Source organism: Mastacembelus armatus, chromosome 9 (genome assembly GCF_900324485.2).
Source record: "Mastacembelus armatus chromosome 9, fMasArm1.2, whole genome shotgun sequence".
Lineage (NCBI taxonomy): Eukaryota > Metazoa > Chordata > Actinopteri > Synbranchiformes > Mastacembelidae > Mastacembelus > Mastacembelus armatus.
Genome location: NC_046641.1, coordinates 16,874,163 through 16,895,108, shown reverse-complemented (window position 1 = coordinate 16,895,108; position 20,946 = coordinate 16,874,163). Strand labels below are relative to the sequence as shown.

The window sequence follows — 20,946 nt, the reverse complement described above, 5'->3', positions numbered from 1 at the left end:
GGGTGACAGAGGAGTTCAAGGTGGAGGTGGGACTGCACCAAGGATCAGCTTTGAGCCCCTTCTTGTTTGCTGTGGTGATGGACCAGCAGATGAGGTTAGACAGGAATCTCCGTGGACCATGATGTTTGCAGATGACAGGTGGAGGAAAATCTAGAGAGGTGGAGGTTTGTTCTGGAAAGGAGAGGAATGAAGGTTAGCCGCAGTAAAACAGAGTACATGTATGTAAATGAGAGGGACTCAAGTAGAACGGTGAGGTTACAGGGAGTCGAGGTGAATAAGGTGGAGGATTTTAAGTACCTAGGGTCAACAGTCCAGAGCAACGGAGAGTGTGGAAAAGTAGTGAAGAGACTTGTGCAAGCAGGTTGGAACAGGTGGAGGAAAGTGTCAGCAGTGACGAGGATGGATAGGATCAGGAATGAGTACATCAGAGGGACAGCTCATGTTAGATGTTTTGGGAGAAAAAGCCAGGGAAGCCAGATTGAGATGGTTTGGACATGTTCAGAGGAGGGACAGTGAATACATTGGGAAAAGGATGCTGAGGTTAGAGCTGCCAGGAAGGAGGCCTAGAGGAAGACCAAAGAGGAGGTTCTTGGATGTAGTGAAGGAGGACATGAGGATAGTTGGTGTGGGTTGAATGGAGGCAGATGATTTGCTGTGGTGACCCCTGAAGGGAGCAGCCGAAAGGAAAAGAAGATTTTTGAGCACTCATGCCATGTGACACAGCATGTTGTGATGTGTGACACCAGATGACAGTTTGCTCTTCTTTTTGTGCTTTCAGTGACTAAGCTCTTACTCTTATGAAAAGTTATGGACATTCAGCCTTTTCTAAAACATCAAGCTAAACTAGAATTAAATTAGACACTGAATGGCCAGCTGCAGCCAACACAATGTGAAGACACAGACACACAAATAACCAGTTTTTATTTTATTTTATTTTATTTTATTTTATTTTTTGTGAAGCTTAACAATTCCTAACGATGTTTAACATGAAAGGCCGTCCATTGAAAGGGAAAAGATTATGGCACATGGAACACTAGACTCGTTTTAGCTAGATGGAATCTTTAAAGTGCCGCACGCAAAATAATAAGACAAAATATTCTATCTAAAATATAATCAAATATATCCATAGAAATAAGAAAGTGAATAATATGCACTGGTCTCAAATCAAAGAAATTTATTTCCAGTTTAGGTAAAAATGAATAAATCAGTAAGCCACTTTTTAATAATGTACATTATTTCTTTCTGCAGTAGATTTCAGTCATTTGCCATTATTTCGACATGATAATAACCACTCAATAATAATTTCTTGATTAAAAAGACTTAGCAATATCTATATAAAACTTTTTGTTTCAACAATGTTGGGAAATTGCTATGTTTTTGCGTGATTGCTTTTGTTAATTGTGTTGCATTAATAGTATGGTCATAATAGAAAGCAAGTTAGAATAATTAATTTTTGTTATATTTTTCCTGACAATTGTTTTTTTTTTTTTTTCAAACACATCAAGGAAAACAAAGTTTTTCAGAGCAGAAAATGCCCAACAAAATCTAAATTAACTTTCAGTTCAATTCTGCCAGACGGATGTTCTAGTAAGACAACATTTCCAATCAAAGTTTCAGACACAAGTCAATTAGTTTCCTTTGGGGGGGTCACAAAAATAACCACTCAACAATGTGAAGCTCATTAAAGCAATCAGTGTTTTGGTAAACAGATCAAATTGAAATTAATTTTTAAAAATTGAAATACCAACAACATTTACTATTCTCTGTCAATACACAGTATAGTGAACATACTTTTTTTAACGAGTTTGCACTATCCTTATGAGATGCAATTACAGTGTTTGTCACTAATTGGCATGTGTGTATGAGTGTGTTTGTGTGTCTGTGTATGAGCACCCATGTGTGTTTGTAGCATTCTGACTCTCAGTGATGGTTCATCTATTCCCCCATTTCAACCTGAGTGCAGCACAGTGCTTAAATCTGTTATTGCTGTCTTGAAACAGTTTCAATGTCCTTTCATTGATCACAATTACTATTATCTAAACAGAAGGTAGAAGAATTCAAGTAGAATTCAGTTGAGGTCAGTAGCTTAAAAAATCATTCTTCAAAGTGCTGAGATATTTGCAGTGGTAACAGTATATCTAAAAATGCAACAGATGCAACTATATTCAACTTCTGCTAATAGACAGAGGCACCCACATAGGTAGATCATTGCATAACACTAACAATGAATGCACACACAGCTGCTGGTATTATATCAAAACATCTCATCAACAAACCTATTGTTAATGACAGATAACAAGCAAAAAATCTTTAAAAAAAACACTTAGTTCTGGTTCTTTTTTTCTTTCTGTCTCTCCGTCTCTGTGTCTCCTACACAAGCACACTCAATGTGATTAGTATTTTCTCCAACTACACACAGACAGTCAGGAGACACACACACACAACTCCACTAAGACACAGGCATCAACATGCAAATACACTGGATGTACACATGTATATTTGTGATCGCTAATGCATAATCCACTAATTGTGTTGTAGACTTTTAAACCAGACATCCACCCACATATGCTGTCCCCTTTTGTTACAGTGGGCAGAAACAATTTAACAAAGATATACCATGTCTTTTAGACACAAGGTTTTGCTCAACAACACAAAAGCATTAACAGACCATGTTAATTCTAAGATGTCATCACAAAAAGTACCATTTTTCTGAAAGCATTAAAAATTGACAGCTTTTATACACAATATACACTGAAATAATCGTGTTTCTGCCAATTTCCTGCAGTGACAATCTGCCTTATGCTGGCGCACAAGCACACAGACAGAAATTTGCAAAACACCCTTGTACCACTCATTTGACTCTGACACTGAGGGCCAGTTTTCATTGTGAGAGTGAATGACGTTTGCCATTGAACAATTCATTATTCATTTCTCTTCCGACAGACCGTGACAGAGCAGAAAGAGTGGGAAGCAAACACTTAGACAAGGCCAAAGGGCTTGACAGATTTGACAAATAAGCCAGAAGACATCACAGTGATCACCACAGATTGACATAGCGATCATTAAAGCCAAAGCCGACAGCTACATTAATGAAAATAGATATTTATCAAACACAACTACATCCAGGCCCCCAAAAAACACAAAGCCTGTCTATTTGTTAATGTTTTCATGCTGCTTGATTGGCTATAAACACTTGCTCATTCAATTATAGATCAATACAGTGGCAGCGGAGGGGCTTTACTGGGTATTTTGAACAGATTCTGCTGGCGCTTTTCAACTTAAGACACATCAGTCCCTTGCTCCTCTCTTTTCTCTGTGAATCTTCACAGGGGCCCTGCCATCTGTCATATGGCACACACATACAGAGCCGCAGTGTATAGAGCATATGAAAAGAGAAAGACACACAGAAAAGAAAGATCTGGGAACAAGCATGCACTGGCACATTCACACAACAGAAATATGCAAACACACACCCCCGTTCATGCACTTTTTCCTCCCTGTGAGCTCATTCATTCTTGTTACAGAAACATAACAGTTGTCAAGCATGCTGTCAGGGGAGAGAAAGAGAAATAGAGAGGGGAGAGGGGAGAGAGAAAGTGGGTTTGGCTGAGGTATACATTTATATTTTGGATTTAGTTTTCTGGGGCATTGAGTGTGTATTTTGTGTGCCAGTCTCTGTGTGTGTATAGTTTCTATTACTGTAGATATCCAGCTCAACATCAGTTCAGAAAATCACTGTGTTACTGAAGAAAACCTGTGAACTGGTTCACTGTTTCGCTGAAGAACTCATATAGACAAGCAATCTCATGGAAGCAGATTTACACTAACAGATGTGCGTAGCTGCTCTCTCCGTCTTGAACAACACATACCATTGTCCACTTCTGCAAATGATTTAAGGACAGAGGCTGACAGCATTGCATTACTGCCTGTCTGCCAGATCTGGGCTAATTCAGTTAAATTCAACATGCATTCTTGGCATGAATGTCATATCAACATTATCCGATTCTGATAATGGAAAGATAAGTTCAGAAATGGTGATATAATGACTAAGAAACATATTACATAAAGAAATGTCGCACCTTTGCACGTGTGTAAATGTGTTAATGTACACGTGTGGGAAGGTCATGGTACTTGTTATAACTCTGGAGCCTTTTATGGCAGTTACTATCCAAATGAACAACTGAACATAAGTGTGTGGGAAGCAAGCTTACAGTAAGTGAAAGTGACATCATTACCAGCCAGCCAGCACAGCCAGTTAACTTTATGGAAGATTATGATTATGTAAAGTACCATAATAACTCATCATTTATTAAGTGTTGCCTTTATAAAAACCAAATGTGACAATATATCAATTGCTAATTGATGATTGTTCATCTAAAACCTATTACGTTAGCAGGACATTTAAGACTAGCTTTAGGTCTATAAGTAGAAATACTGTCTGAACTGAACAGTGTTGACACTGCTACCTATAACACATCTCATACTGATTCCTGCACTAATTAAACACATGTAAAATTAACAGAAAGTACATAGCTTTATATGCCTTGTACAGATTTTTCTTGAACACAGCTTGTGAACCTAATTACAAAAGCTGGTTGAATGAAACCTTTTTGAATGATAATAATATGTGTTCCAGAGTAATTACCAAGCCAAGCAGACTCAAATCGTCTTGCTACAGAAGGATTGAGTCCACTTCAAGCCACATACTGCAAACTCAGGCTGCATGTACTGTATGCACTCTATGGCACTTGAGATAAAAGCTTTCCCAATTGACTGACTGTGAGATCAGACACAAAGACAAGGGCTATGCGGTGAAAAGGTTATTTGGGTTACAACACTACTCAACCTGTCTGTGATGAAAAGAGAGGGAAAATGAGAGGGCTTTGAAGTGCTAGTGCCTAGCTAAAGGCTACATTCACCTTTTATTTTACAGGGGAGCTAGAGGAGAGGGGAGGGGAAGGAAAGAAAACTGACAAGTGTAGGTGGGAGAAGGAAGGAAAAAGACATAAATACAGCCAACACATATAAGGTTATGGCAGAAAGGGACATACACACATTGAGATGCAAAGAGACAGAGAAACAGGGGAATAAGAACAGAGATAGTAACAACTGGAAGCACAGCAGCATCAGGATAATGACAGGTAGAGAAGATAGAGCAAGTGAAGGATATTCAGGTTTTCTCTGACTATTTCCAGTTATATTGCTATTTATGGTCACAGGGATCTGCTGGAACCTGTCCCAGCCCTCTATGGGTGAAAGGCAGGGGTACACCCTGGACAGGTCACCAGCATTTCTGAACTTATCAGGAATATTCAAAGTCACACAGGACTGACATCTAAGGCTGCCTTCAGTTTTGAGGAGCAGGAACCCTTTGTTTTAACTTTTCTGTTCCCCTGCCAGACTTGCTGGGTCACTTCACAAATTTGTGCAAACTGCAGGAAGTTGGAGGAAGATAATTAATTGAAAAAAATATAAATGAACAAATGATTTTAATGTGTCTGATCATTTGCTTTTTAAAGGCTGTCATTTTTGACTCTTCTTTTTATACTCAAGGCTGCATATCTGTGGCATGTTAACATCTTACAGCGGAAAATACACTACATTGACATTGATTGTAGCTTCAAATAATGAATTTAAATTATTATTTCATTTCAGTTTTAAATCCCTTCAGATGATTCTTTTTTTTTTTACATACACAGACTTGAAATTCCCCCAGTATTACCCTGAATCAGCGCAGATCATTTTTTCTTTCATGTTTTTAAGCAATGAATGAAAGCTAAAGTCAACGTGAAAAGTGTACATTGCTACTGAAAGGCAAGGAAACACCTTGACATTTCTGGAGATGACGAAAACAGTCTTTGCTCTACCTTTAATTTTTCACCATCTGCACACAGGTGTATATACCATCTTGCACTTCGTTAAAGACAAACAATATGACACTAGTTGGAGGTTAATATTGGAAATATGGGTCAAGTCCTTTTGGATTCATTTACATTAGAATTTTATGCATTTACAGTAGCTCAGTAGATGCAACAATATATTGAATTATTTTATAAGACAAGAAAGGTCAGAAGATGGAGGCTTTTTATGTCACCAATGGGCAGCTGTGGAAATCCTGGGAAAACAAACAAAGGGGTGATGCAAGATACTCCTACATAGTTTTTCCACCTTGTTTGGGAAGATGGCAACTGGCTGTTATTTTGATTGAGTTTGGAAGGTCATTTCAGTATTAGAGTGTCAGGAGAGACTATAGTTGATATCCTGTGGAGCACTGACCAGCCTAGCAACTGGAAAGGAAAGAGGTCTGTAGAACACAAGACACTAGCTGGCATGGTGTGCTGGACAGTTGCCTGGAGGGAAGAGGCTACAGATCCCTTCACAGTCCTGCTGTGTGCCAGCACCAGGATTTGGAATGTGATACAAGCAGCCACGGGAAGCTGAATGCATACATTAACTCTCTTGGTGCATATCTGTGTGTGAGATTGTGTATGCACTTCATATCACAACTAAATCTTTGCATTGCTTATGAACCCTGCCTTATTTTTCAATTAAAAACAGCAGCATATATGAACGTGCTGAGGCAACGTGTGCTGAGGGTAGAAAACCTATTGAGTATAGTTTGCAAACCTATAGTTTGCAGTTTCAGATATAGGCAGGGGCCATGCATATCAATGTATTTTATTGTTGAAATTATTCAATTAATTAATTTTGTTAATTACTCTAACCTTTCATTACACTCATGTCAGGTGCCTTCTATTATTTCCCACCTCTGTTGGTGTGGGAGCAGACAGCTTCTTTTTCATTGACATAATTCGGATAAAGTCATGTATCATTATGGAGTTCCCCACAGTCTCTCTATAATTTATCAATCTATCATTCCCTTCCCTCCATTCATTGCTCTCACCCTCCTGCCTGCTGATCGTCTTTCTCTGTGGGCCTTTTCCACAGCTCTTTACCGCAATGCATTGATTAAAATCTCTGTCCTGTTATCTAGTCTTCATTTTTTCAATTTTGTCTTCATTTCTACTTTCCCTCTGAAGCACACACCCCTAGCATGCTACGTAGGCATAAAAAAATCAGCTTTCTTCTTTTACTCATATCCTGCTATTAAATCATTTTGTCCATTTATTTCTTCCATCTCTCTTCTAAATCTCTGTGTACAGCCACAGCTAATTAAGTTGTTTTATCACTCAACATGTGGTTGTCTCAGGCGCAGGGAAATGCAGCCTATCATTAGGGGAATATATTTTACTGGTAAATGTTGTAAACACTTCAAAATATTAATTCTAAATGTATGACACTTATGTGTTTATTAACGCCACCAGACTTATTGTATTAACATCACCAGAGTGGTCTGTGTTTATGTGTGTGTGTGTGTGTGTGTGTGTGTGTGTGTGTGTGTGTGTGTGTATGGGCTATACCATGCAGACAAACATTTCTCCACCTAATAAAATCAGCAAATCTTGCCATGAATAATACAGTTCTTAATTAGGTCAATGGTTTAATCATTTGTTTTGATAAAGAAACACGCTCATAGCCCTGACCTCAGGCCAATCAATACAGCATTTACAGAGACAAATTGAAGTGATAAGGTGCAATACTGCCAACCATATCCCTAGTTACTTTTAGAATTTCATCATGTACTGTAGGACCATCAGCTAGGTAGTCTTTGTGGGGAGTGCCAATAGAAGTCAAATTTTTAAAAAAATCATCACAGTCATTTATTACAAGGAAAAAGAGAAAAAAGAAACAGCTCACTGCTTTTTAATATCATTTTCAGCCAACATCTCACTTTCTGACAATGATAGGTATACACAGGCACTAAAGCACACTTAAAAACAGAAATACATGCATCTCACATGTATATACACCTGTGTGCAATTGACTAGTGAGATATCAATTGGGAAAACATGACATCTGCCGTGTACACAGGCAATGAAAATAGAGACACACTGAGCTATTAGCAGTGTACAACAACCAATCCATTTTCTAAATATGATTAAAGCATTGGCAAATGGGTCATTACCCTAGCTGACAAAGATAATATGAAAACAACAGCAAGTGAGAGTGTAGTAGGCAACCGTTTGTATGTATGTGCAGAATAACACGCTGTTGACCTGTCTGTTTTTGGTTTTTTTCTAATGTGGAAAATGGATTTCAATTGTTATACTAAAGTCTTGAACAAGGCTCGAGATTCGACCAAAGCTGTAGAAAGGAAAACAAAAATACAGCAGAAGTGCAAGTGTAAAGATATGAGGGAGTAAAGAAAGATAAGGGCATAGATCAATCCTGGAGAAGTAATAGCAGTAAAAGCCCTAGGGCCATAAACAGAAGAGCTGTGGATTTTCTCAGGAGGGACGTTCATCTCCTAGACTTTACAATGGATAGTACTTGGACACAAAGATATACAACGTCAGATCTCTTTGAATGGATTGATGGTGGATGGAGGGAGGAATTGCCAAAGGACAACTGTGAAAGATGCCCCTGTGAAAGATGCCTGGCATTTCACACTAAGTCTGATCACTGTGCAATTTGTTTTAGATTCTTTCTGTTTAATAAAACTATTTGAACTTTGAAAAACAAAACAATGTAATTTAATAGCTGCTGATGGCATGCACCATTGAGCGAAAACACATGGTAGAAAACCAGTGAACATGGGTGATGGGTGTTTGATATAAGAATCAGGAGAAAAAATGAACTAAATAATGATGTGATCAGGGAGAAAAAATTACCACACTTACATGGAGAGCATGGGATTTCTCTCCCAATTACTAGAGCAAAGGAGGAGGTCTACCGAATGTTTAGTCATTTTACTTTTTTCACACCCTGGACAGGTCACCAGTCCATCACAGGGCCACACAGAGACAAACAACCACACACACTCACGCTAGCCAGCACCCTGCTGGCCCGACAAGTAAACCCTATATACTATATAGTTAGTCATTGTGGATTACTTGTGGATAAGATGGATAAAGTGGTGTTAAAACAGAGTATAAGGAAAAGAGGGAGGATATGGATGGGTAGATGATAAAAAGGGGAGTTCAGAATATTACGAGACAATGACAGTGCATATGGTATAGTTTAATTAGATTTAGCAAACAGTTGACTTGATGGATGGATAAATGAATGAATGAATAGATGGAAGGAGAAAAATGGACTAGCACTGAATCATCTACTACACATGCACCAATGTCAGATAATAGAGTAAAGAAATTAGCTGAGTCTAGATGGGTGGCAAAAGGTGAAGGAAGGAGAGATGAGTGAGGGGTGGAACAGAGATGGGAGGAAAGGGAGCAGGGTGTGGAGAAGATGCAATTATCTGTCATGCTCAACAGCATCGGGAGTTAAAAACCAGGGAAATTATACTGTTGACTCATGTTGAATGGAGCGAGGAAGTGGTGGAGAGAAAGGAAGGTAGCAAGATAAGTTGGGTAAAAGAAGGATTTTTTTGAAGAAATAGAGGAAGGAAAATAAGATTATTGGTGGAGTAATAGTTTAGAGCAAAGAGAAAAAGAGAGAATGGGGATTGGGAAAATGAAGAAGGGGCATTCATCTGGAGAGTGTGATAATGATGAGTGCAGTAACAAGATAAATCTAGTGGTTAAATGATAGTGAACTGGGGGACAGTTGAAGGGAATGATGAGAGAAGGCACACAAAAATAGGCTGGATAAAAGAGAGTGTGTATACATCTTTAGGGGATAAAGACTTAGAGTTAGATCATGTTAAATGTGAAAAGATGATGGGACAAAAGGGGGTCCATTAAATGTTAATAGGAACAGGGTCGGTGGTGGAGGCATACTAGCGGCAGGAATAAAAACAGATTGTCTTTGCAAATTTATTGGCCTGGTATTTTCATGCCAGCAGTCAAAGAACTTACAGTGATAAATTTCTAGGGAAACAAAGTTAAAAAGGGTGTGTTATCTTTCGTTCATTCTACATCCCTGACCACATTAATTTGACTGCACATTCCTTCAAGGAGTCTATATCAGGAAAAGTCTACACACAAATACACACACAAGCATATATTAGAGCAGATCATATTTTCAGCCAGACAGCGGTTTGAGTAAGCATCTCTCTCTGCCACTCAGTGCTTTGCCGTGTATGGCACAATGCATGGCAGCAGTTTGGGGCTGTGGATGTGGAACAATAGATAAAACAATGCACAGACACAAGTAGGTCATTCACACACACACACACACACACACACACACGGTACTAGACATGAAGAGTACACTCTTGGCTGTGACAGTGCTGTGGGCGCTGGCAAGGGCCTCTTCTCTGTCAGTGAATTTCTGATGAAACCAAACACTTGATTATGATTACATACTTATCTTACACCCAACAGATATATTTTTTTAGTGTTTTAATTCAGCTTAATGCTTTGCATGAGAGAATAATTCTGTCAACTCACTGAGTTGTCCTTAAAGCCACAACCTAAAAAAAGAAATTAATAAAAGAAATAAATGAGTAGTTAATCTAAATACAAAAGACCCTCCAGCTAACACAATATATCCATAAAGTCAACATTATGATAAAATTACAAATCACAGCTTTGGAGAACCACCTTCACTAAAACACCCTTGTCATTTATGTCCAATATTGGCTATATATTAAAAAATATTTCCTATGTTAGAACAAAAAAGTAATAGTTACAGAGGTGTTGAATAAGACAAGGAGGTGCTGTGCATTATATATATGTTAACTGTGTTGCTGTGGTCTGAGTGGAGGCCGAACGTCCTCTAGAAATGTCCTACGGCGACATTTCATACACACACACTTTTATTGGTTTTCTACAGGTATTGATTTCCTTGCTTCCTACCCTCTCTCAGTCACTGGGCTACAGAAACTGGAGGACTGTGTATGAGTGTGATAAAGTGTATATGATGTGTGTGATTGGAGGGAGGAGAGCTGCTTGTAAGGACACTGATAGGAGAATCGGTCACACCTTGGTGCAAGTGCATTCCATTTATTCTGAAACACAAGTTGGAGAGCAAGCTCAATAACATTCTTTGTTATGAACAAGACATGTACTATACACACTGTCAAAAGAACATATAACCAAAATGGCTGCATGTAAAGAAAGAGTGAGATATTGGTAATTTTGTTCTCTTTTTCAGGGGTAACCACTGATTTTCTCTCCACTCTTTAAATGGCAGTATAGCCAATCTCACAGTACATCTGCTGTCATTAACCTTTATTTTTGTTCATTTAATCAGACAGTGTGCTGGAGTTAAAATCATATACAGCACACACTTGCTTCTCCTGAATGTTGTCATTCTCTTCTTGTTTCTCCCATTGTGTGTGTGCATGTGTGTGTATGTCTCCTTCCACCTATAAGGCAGAAGTGAATTTTACACTTTAGCTATATAAATATGGGCTGTCCAAAAGACATCGACCCAGATCTTTAAACTCGGCAAAGTGCAGTATAGAGCCAACTTCAGGTGTGGCTCATGACCCCATAGATGCACCAGCAGGAATCTACCATTAGCAAAGGGCACATGGAGAACAGAGAGAGGGGGTATTATCTGCTCTGTGCCAGTATTATGATTATAATGAAGAACCAGTCAATAGTGCTGTTTGACCAATTACAGTCTACAGACCAAACCCAGCCCCTTTCAACCTGGAACTTGATTTAGTAGTTCCAGAGGCTTGCTAAAATTTAGCTGGAACTTGTCTCCAAAGCAGGCAGAGGACAGTGTTAACAAATGCATTACCTGGGACAACAGATACAGGTCAAGTAGTGGAAAAGGCCCTTTTTAGGGTCTTCAAGGATCAATAATAATAATATTGATAATAATAAATTCCATAGCTAATTAATTGTCAGTCCTACAGTAATCCCTATGGCTGACAGACTGAACTCCTGGGTTTCATACCTGTTTGTATGACTGACATGCATATCCCTCAACAAAACACCTCTGCATGACTATTTGACAGGTCTTAGCTGGTTTAGAGATTGATCCTGGCATGATTTATCATGTGCTGTTCATGTACAGGAAAGTTCTATGTGCGTGTGTGTGTAGGTGGGTGGGCGATGATGGTTGTGGTATGTGAGCGTGGTTTAGTGGGTGGTTATGGGTTAGGATGATAGGTGAAAGATTCCAAATGTCTACATTCTGTTATTGTTTGCACTCCTACACACCTCTCTCTCATGCAGTCATTGTAGACAGCAATGTGTTGGTAAAGTATAGGGAAACACATCCATCTGCACAGCTTAACATTAAACTCATACTTATCCACTCAGGCAGGATTTTTTAGAATTATTCATATGCTTTCAAAACTTAAGAAACGTGATGAAAGGTTGTGTTACGTATTATCAAAGTCTTAAAAGTGACGACACAGATATTTTGCTGCACCAGCATCCCCAGCTCTTTCTCATGTTCACTCTGCTTTAACTGTTTCCTATATCAGAATATGTCAAATTGGTTTGGGTTAATGCAACAGCGCCCTTTAAGTCATTAGCAAAGAGTATTAATGAGCCTTGTGCTTAGAAGCCCCCTGCAGACCTGAGAGTGTGTGATGTAGAGGGGATGAGGGCACTAATTCTCCAAAGTGCCCTAATAAGCAGAGGATTAGCAAAGCGTTCGATTAGCCAAAGCCTTGATGATGCTAAGCTAATGCGCTAAGGCTAGACTACTGCAAGGCGGCAAAAGCGTTAGTTAGCACGACCCCTATAATAGGGATGTGGAATCTGGATAATGTAGCTTATGACACTTGACTGTCTTATTCAGTTTAAATATTCTGAAAAATGTAGGCTCACATACACAGGCATGAAACACATTCCCATTTAATGTGTGTATAAATAAATCCACAGGTGACCCTTCTCTCACACACAGGCATACATATTCGCAAACATTAAGGTGATTGGAGAATGAGGATGTATCCTCGGCTCATTCATTTTAAGAATACTGCCCATGACTAAGCAGTATGCTAAGACTTAGTGAAGTTTAATAATTTATTTTTACACTTTAATTAAATCCTCAAAATGTGGACCTGCTAAATGGGCAGTGAGATTGAAACAACTTCAGCTTCTACTCATTAATCATCTACATCAATGCATGAGGGTTGCCTTGGTATTACCCTTTAGCTATTGCTAAAAAGGAAAATCCTTTTTAACAATGTATTGCTTATTAATTACTGAACAGGTTTAGTGTTCAGATATTTATAGCCATTGCCTCCAAAACAACATTTAAGTCAGTGAAATGCTCTAGACATTTTTTGTTACTTTTTAAAGCAGTATAGTCCTGGAATGTATTTGATTCATTTGTATTTTTTGTTTCCAAGTCCAAATACTTTTCACAACCACTATAGTGTCACATGAAATGATCTTTTGGGTGACTTGTGCAACTCAAAATCACTGTAATGTATCAGAATTAATTAATGAATTAAATTAATGAAGCATATACCATGTTATGCATCATTAATACTAATGCCCATGATTGGGTTCCTTGCAATTTGAGAATCCATTCTCACTTAACACTATGAAATCATATTCATACTTGGTTGTTGCTTTTGGTGCAATCTGGTTGACATGGAGATTCTGTCATTCTATATCTCTCGTGTTCTCTCGCTCTTACACAAACATACTAACATAGTGTGTATTATTCTGCTTTTCTCAGCACTGTGTATGTCTCCTTATTTTTCTTTGAAACTATTTCTTTCTCTGTGATTTTGCAGTGTCAACAGATTAGTCCATGCAGCATTATACAGGCAGACTGTGTGTGTGAATGTAATTGTACATTGCAGTTGTGCGATTTATGCATGTGTGTTTAAGTTTGCTGTACTATCTCTACTTTTTCACCACTTTTTGTTTTACCTAGTGACTCTTGACAGGGACTTAGTCAGCGAGAATGGAAATAAATACCTATCTCTGGTGTTTAGCACACATTGAAGGGTGCAGGGAGGAATAGCTTGGGAGAAGGGAGGAATGAAAGGAGGAACAGGATGGAAAAAGGGGGCAAAGACCTACGTGCAACACGGGGGTGGTAATGTGAGTAAACATTTTGGAAGAATAGACTATCGGAGGTAAAAAAGTGTGAAGAAATAAACAAATAAAGAGATGAGAATCAAAATTTTTACTTTAGTTAGGAAAGGAAAAGGGATAGATGGATGTTTATGTTGCCATGAGGGTAAACAAGAGATGAGGGAGGAAATGACTGGTGAGTAAAGACTGAAAAAGATTGGTGGGTGGGATGGAAAAGAGGGATGTTAGAGAGGAGGTAGAAGAGGAAAGCAAATGACGCCAGAGTAAAGGCATTGTACAACATTCTGTGGTGCTGTAAGGTAACTAAAATGAAAATCACTGCAAGACTGCTGCTCTGAAATGATTGGGGCTGAAAGGTAGGCACTCAGAGGGGCTGTTTTGGACAAGAAGGGAGATAACAGGGGAGTGGGTTGAGAGGGTAGGAGGTAGAGGTGTTTTTGACAGCACTGGCGGCCTACTAAGGATGAAAAGTGGAAGAGATGAAAAGGAGGTGAAATAAGCACAGATAGTGTCTCAGAGTTGAGGAGCATTTAGGCAGCAGAGCATAAACAACTGGGGGATTTGTGGATAGTCTCCCTGGCAAGAAGGGCATACATTACAACATGGGTTTATTATATAACTTTGAGTACAGTTTTTATAGAAGCACACTTGAATAGTCTTCTGTACTGAACTGCTCTATATTGTATTATTTCTCATGAAGTAGCCTGAGGTCAATCAATAATGTAGACATTGACACAGTTGTGTTACACTATGGACTTGAAGGCTTGACAGGATTGAAACAAGTAATGGTGATATAGTCATTCTATATGATATAAAATCTTGTGTGTTGGTCTGCATATGTTCTTTTGTGTGTTATTTCAACTTACACTTCAGTTTTATATGAAGGCGGCGCATCAACCCCTACACTTTCTTATATGTATTTTTATCATATCCATGTCTATTCATGGATAGACTAACTGTGGAACAGCTTGGAATGAGTGTTGGAAGCTTGTAATTTACCTTTATTCAGTGACAAATGTGAACTGTTACAATGGGTAGCACTCATTATGTTCCTACCCCACTTCCATATACATATGTACATAATTATACTTATGTATAAATCTGTATCCAGTTTTCTACGTCTCTGTTTCTATTTGGCACAGAGCAGATTGGGTTGTTAAAAAATTTCCCTTTCTGTTAATGTCAGTGCTGCAGTGTGGTGACCTCGAGAATAACAATCATTTGTGTTTGTGCACTCTTAGCACAAATAATTACTGATGAAAGATGAAAAATATGACTTGGTATTGCCACAGTTGTAGCATTTTTATCATAGATGCAATAAGCAGAATCATTTTCTTTGTATGATTTGAAAAATAAAATGTTCTTTTGTTTTCCTCCTCCTTTCTCTTTGTTCCTCTGCTGTCTCCTTCCTCTCCATCCAGCCTGTGAGCTGATGAACCGTGGTATCCTGGCTCTGGTCAGTTCAATCGGCTGCATGTCGGCGGGCAGCCTTCAGACTCTGGCCGATGCCATGCACATCCCCCACCTCTTTATCCAGCTCTCCCCAGCGGGAACACCCCGTTCCGCCTGCCCGCCGACCAGTCGCATCCCTGGAACAGATGACTATACCCTAATGGTCCGCCCACCTGTCTATCTCAATGAGGTCATCATGCAAGTGGTGTCTGAGTACAGCTGGCAGAAGTTCATCCTGTTCTATGATTCAGATTTTGGTAAGAGAATATGCAACCAAGCTCAACTATTCTGTCTATCTTGTCTAAACACTGCAGTACACTAGGTAAAGACGATTTGCTTGAGCTGGGTTTCAGTAGGTCTGAACTGTAACAATAGTAAAGATTTTTCAGAACTGTAGGACATGTAGTTGTATAAATTCATGGTTAAGTCAGAAATCCTACTCTTCCTCTTTCTCTCTGCCAAACGCAGGTACAGGCAGACATGGACCCGTGTATGCATATGCCCAGAAACAGCAACAGGCATACACATGCATATGTATCTTTATGCATTTGTATGCAGGTCAAAACATCAGTCTGCCTGCATGTCTGTACACTCTCATTTTACCCCACTTCTCCATCTATCTTTGCTCTCTGTCTCTTCACCCTTTCTCTTTTCAGTCCATTAACTCTAACATTAGATTAGAAACATGCTATTCCACTTTGATAAAGTGCCACTCTGCTTTTTCAGTCTCTTACCATCCTTCTACAGAAAAATAATGTTTTGCTTTTTTTTCATGTTGTAAATGTCTGTTCATAGTGCGCATGTGTTTGTGTGTATGGTTTGTCTGTGTTGCACAAACGTTTTTTCGGACCCCAACATTTTTGATTGCTGGGCAAGAACAAAGTTAGTTATCAGCATATCTTGTTACACAGCCGTCCGTCTCTTTGGAATTAGTCACAAATTGAATCCAACTTACATAAAGGCACATCCGTTGTCAGTTTATACAATCACATTGACAAGAGCCAATATTGGTCTGGTTTGCACTTCAAATCCCTTGACTGATTAATGCCATTCCTTCTTCTGTCACTTTTATGTGTAATGGAAATTCAACTTTGAGTAATACAGAAAACACTGCTGGTGTACTGCTCCTAACTGAAACCTAAAAGCATGTTGTATTTTGGATCTCATTCCAGCAAGTAATGTGACAGCAGGTGCAGTACTTTGGTAGGTAATGAAAAACTCCATGTGTGACATCACTTTTTTGGTGGGTGAACAGAGGCATAACACACCTCAAAGTTTCTGCCCATAGAGAGCAGAATAATCATTTTCTGCCTTAGGTAATTCATTGTTGATTTACTCCTGTTAGCTATAATGGGGCTTTATTTCACTCATCGCAGTCAATTAACACAATTAATGTGTTGTATGCATCGATCTCCAATGTGATCTCTGCAGTGGAATTGTTTTGCAATGCATTCTGCAGGCTCAAACTCAATTTTCCAAGGCATTAAAGCATTTTATCAGTGTATCGAATATGTCTTATGAAAGCATGCTCTTAACTAGTGAATGCAACCAAGCAGTTTATATTGAATGAACATAGAATAATGGCTAATACAGCCCCAACCCCAGACTCAGACATCAGTGCATTAAATAATGTTATTAATTAAACTCTGAGCAACATTTTTGGAAAGAAAACCTCTCTACAACCTCTCTATCCACTCTCTACAATTATAAGTAGCATTTTGTACTCTCTGTCTGTTACACTGTTGACATAGTGCATTTTACCATGCCAAAGTACTTTTCAGTAACAAAAATTGTCAGCCTAACCCTTGATCAATAGTGTGACTAGAACCTAAGTCCAGGAAAACAGTTTGGTTTTATAGCTGTATATACAAAAAATGATTAGAAAGAAGAAGAAAGAAGATAGAGAGCTCCTGTGTCAAGACAAGGTGCTATGCTGAATCTGGATCTGACGAATTCTCCTTGGTTACAAGTTAACAGCCTAGGCTGAAGAAGCCTCCATTATACACTATGCACCAGTTTCTTTAAAGATGCATGCAAATTAGCAATAAATGTATTCATGCTGGCTGAGAAAAGCCTTTTACTCTAACCTTAACCTAACTGCAATCAAGAAGAAGTAAGAACACCAATTTTACCCCAGCTAGCCAACCTGAGTCAACTGGTTTATGTCCAAAGTTTTTTTTTTCCACAAATGCAGTGTAGTTCACACATAATAACCACAAAGTGGATTCCATGCACACACATATGCATGCACACAAAAACACACATGATCATACTCCACTTAAATCCTTCTATCCCCTCCGTGACCACTGATTCAGCACATGGATCCTCTGGGTTTTGGCAGTGCTGTTCTCTCAGCCACAGAAGGCCCTTTAAAGATATCACCATTGTTCCCTAATGGCTTCACCCCCTGTTCAAGGGGAAAAGGGAGAAGCAAGAGCGCAAGCGAGAGAAAGAGAGAGACAGAGATGGCCTTTTAGGATGATAGCAGTGCTCCCAAAAGGCCTTGACTCTGTACAAGGAAAGTTCTTTAGAAAACAGACGGTTGAGTGTGTCCTCTCAAATGAAGCTACGGTGCAACTGTCACAGTCCCTATTTTAAGCTCTACCGGTGCATTACGGACACTGAGAACACATGTTTTTGCTCTATTATCTCTCTCTCTTTCCTCTCATAGTTTATCTCTGTCTCTTGTCCCAAGTCTTTTTTTTTCTCGTGCCAACTATTTTATCTTTGAATTCTTTTCAATCTTTCCTCGGGTATCTTGTATTGTCAGTGTAAAAACCTGATACTATAGTGAAAATGACTGATAATTGGCTGTAAACTGCTCAATGACCTTGCCCAAATTCCAGCTAGAACTACAGGGTAATAGTGGTAATACCATGGTGATATTTATTTTTGCTTTTAGCTTTTAGCCAATGACAAAACCTGAGGCACAAGAGTAAAAGATTAGAGCCAAACATAAGAACTATTTTAAAAGTGTGATGCTTGGTTGGTTAATAGTTATGAAGAGATATAAGTGCTAAGTACAACAACAATAACATTTTGAACAAATGTCAGCATAGTCTTTAGCCTGCTGTCCATTACATGCACATTGAATTGTTGTTGTTTAATAGAGTCTGTAGTTATAAATATTTTAGCAGAAGTTTACAGATTCAATATGAAATCAATATTGCAAACTGGTTCCCACCTGAAGATGGTGCCAATAATATCTGACCCAGTTTGTCATAATGCAGTCCAGAAATGGTGCAGTATCCTGGATCTGTGCAATGTGATAAAGTGTTGTTTGTTAGAGATAAGGTTGTAACCCATGTGCATGGTCATTAAAAATGCCTCTGCCACTGTGCATAGTTTTAAAGCAAAATTTCATACTTTGAAATCTAGAGTCCTTCCTGTCTTTAAAGTTTCACTTAACAGTTTGCTCATTAGTGAATATTGGGCAGAATGAGAACAATAGAAATGACTTTTTTTTAATCTTTTTTTATCCCCACTGGACATTGAAAGGCAGATTTTATGGGTTCACGCAGAGAAGCAGCATGTAAATCAAATTGTGTCTGTCTGCAGATATTACAGCAAAGAATGTCACTTCACATTGTTGCATTTGCACCATAAAGATGGACAAAGAAAAATATTAGACAGGGCAGCTAGGGCTGAGAAATTTAATAAGCAGAGAAAAGGGTAACAACCAAAGGAAGAGAAAAATGAAAGATTTGTTGTAAAACCAGATCTCCCTCCTTCTCACAGCTCTGGAATATAAAACTTCCTTTGGGACATTGCCTGCATTTCACAATAACCGAACAATTCATTTTGCGAGACGCTCTTTATCAGAATTTTGATCATGACACTGGTGAGGAAGAGGGAGAAGATGAAGTTGACGATCAAGATACATTAGAAAATATAATGGCAGAAGTGGAAGACAACACAGAATATGACCCAGACCATCAGACAATAATCAAGTGATAAGGAGGAGGGCCATGCTGAGCCTGGAACCTCCAAGGCAAAAAGTGGGAATTAATTGGTCCTGGTCTTCATCCTCATGTTGAGAGGAGAGGCAAACTGTCAACTGAGATTGTTATCAGGATTGCCTGGATTTATGACATCAAATCCTGCTTTGAACTGTTCCTGGTGAAGTCATTCAAAACTGTAGTCCTAAATATGACAAACTTGTAAATGAATGTGCGAAGAGAACTAGAATGAGGTAGATCTGACATCCAACATGTATCTGTTGATTCATTCTGGTGTACACTATATTGATAAAAAAAAATCACATGTTGTCACTATAAGTTATGTTGTAAAATTAAAGATCCCCAATTTAGGCAATGTCAACACAAGAAAACTGGCTGCTTGTCTACGTTCTGAGTCAGTGTAGATGAGGCAAAGCTGCTGCTGAGCCCCAGAAAAGACTCAAGCTTGTGTGGGCCTGGACATTACAACAATAATTTTTTAATTGAATTTAAATGTATAAATACTTTGGTCCTATGTCCTTTTTGGATTACTATTATTATAATAATTAGTTTTGGCTGGGGGTACCACAGATTCTAGTTTTTATCACTGTTTAAAAATGTGAGTTTCAAAATAATGGTCCTACCAACACTTTGATACTAAGTGGCCTGCAGTAAATAGCACAGCATATTGCCTGTGATTTTATATTTTTTTGGATTGAAAACAAGTTGTATGTATAAATGAATCATTTTTAACTTGACCAAAGCCCATGGATGCTGCAGGGTGGAAGAGTACGCACAGGGTGAAAGGGAGGTGAAGGAAAAGGTGAATAATACATAAAAGTGATACCAAGACAGACATGGGAAAGTTGATGATAAAGGCAGATTCAGAGGAATGGAGACAAACAGGTACACTCATGAGCCAAACACCAAAGATCTACAAGCTTTATACAGGGAGGTCATGTCTTATTTTGTCTCCTCCAGAGTAAAATCATTCAGAGAGCAAGAGAGAAAAACAGATAAAAGAGATTATGAATATATAAGTGAAAACAAACAGTAAAGCAGAGAGGGGATAGGGACAGAGATCTAAAGGCATAGCAAATTTGGTAAAGCAGAGTAAAAGGCAGCAAGGCAAGCAGATAAACACAGAAACAACTGAAAAGGATTGAAATCCTTTTACAAAAGGCTGCGACCCCAGATTAGTAGTTTACATCCTCAGAGGACACTGCAGGTGAAATGTCTTTAGCAGTGAAAAGGGGAAAGGGGAAGGAGATAAGATAAGATAAGATAAACTTTATTAATTCCTCAGGGAAATTTCAAGATTTTTTAATAAGAATTTTTTAATCAGAAATGTGTTTGACAGAATTCTTTGAGGACGTGTTTAAAAGACAAAACCTAATTAGTTTTTTTTTTTTTTTTTTTTTTGAAGCAGATAATTTAATTCTTCAGTTTGTCTTTTTGGAGTCAGCTGTTGGAATAGAGAGGGCAGCAACCCTGTACAGAAAGGAAGGAAGATAGCAATGCCCTGCATTTATCAAGTACACAAAGTAAAACTTTATTTTACATACTTAACTGTC

At 38.6% G+C, this 20,946-nt stretch overlaps 1 protein-coding gene across 1 annotated transcript in view; it reads left to right on the top strand.

Moving 5' to 3' along the window:
- grid2 (glutamate receptor, ionotropic, delta 2) overlaps nt 1-20,946 on the top strand; it is a 403,935-nt gene that overhangs the window by 216,550 nt on the left and 166,439 nt on the right. Inside the window, exon 3 of the mRNA XM_026321818.1 lies at nt 15,404-15,691. Within this exon, the coding sequence (XP_026177603.1) occupies nt 15,404-15,691 (288 nt within the window). The remainder of the gene's footprint in view (nt 1-15,403; nt 15,692-20,946) is intronic.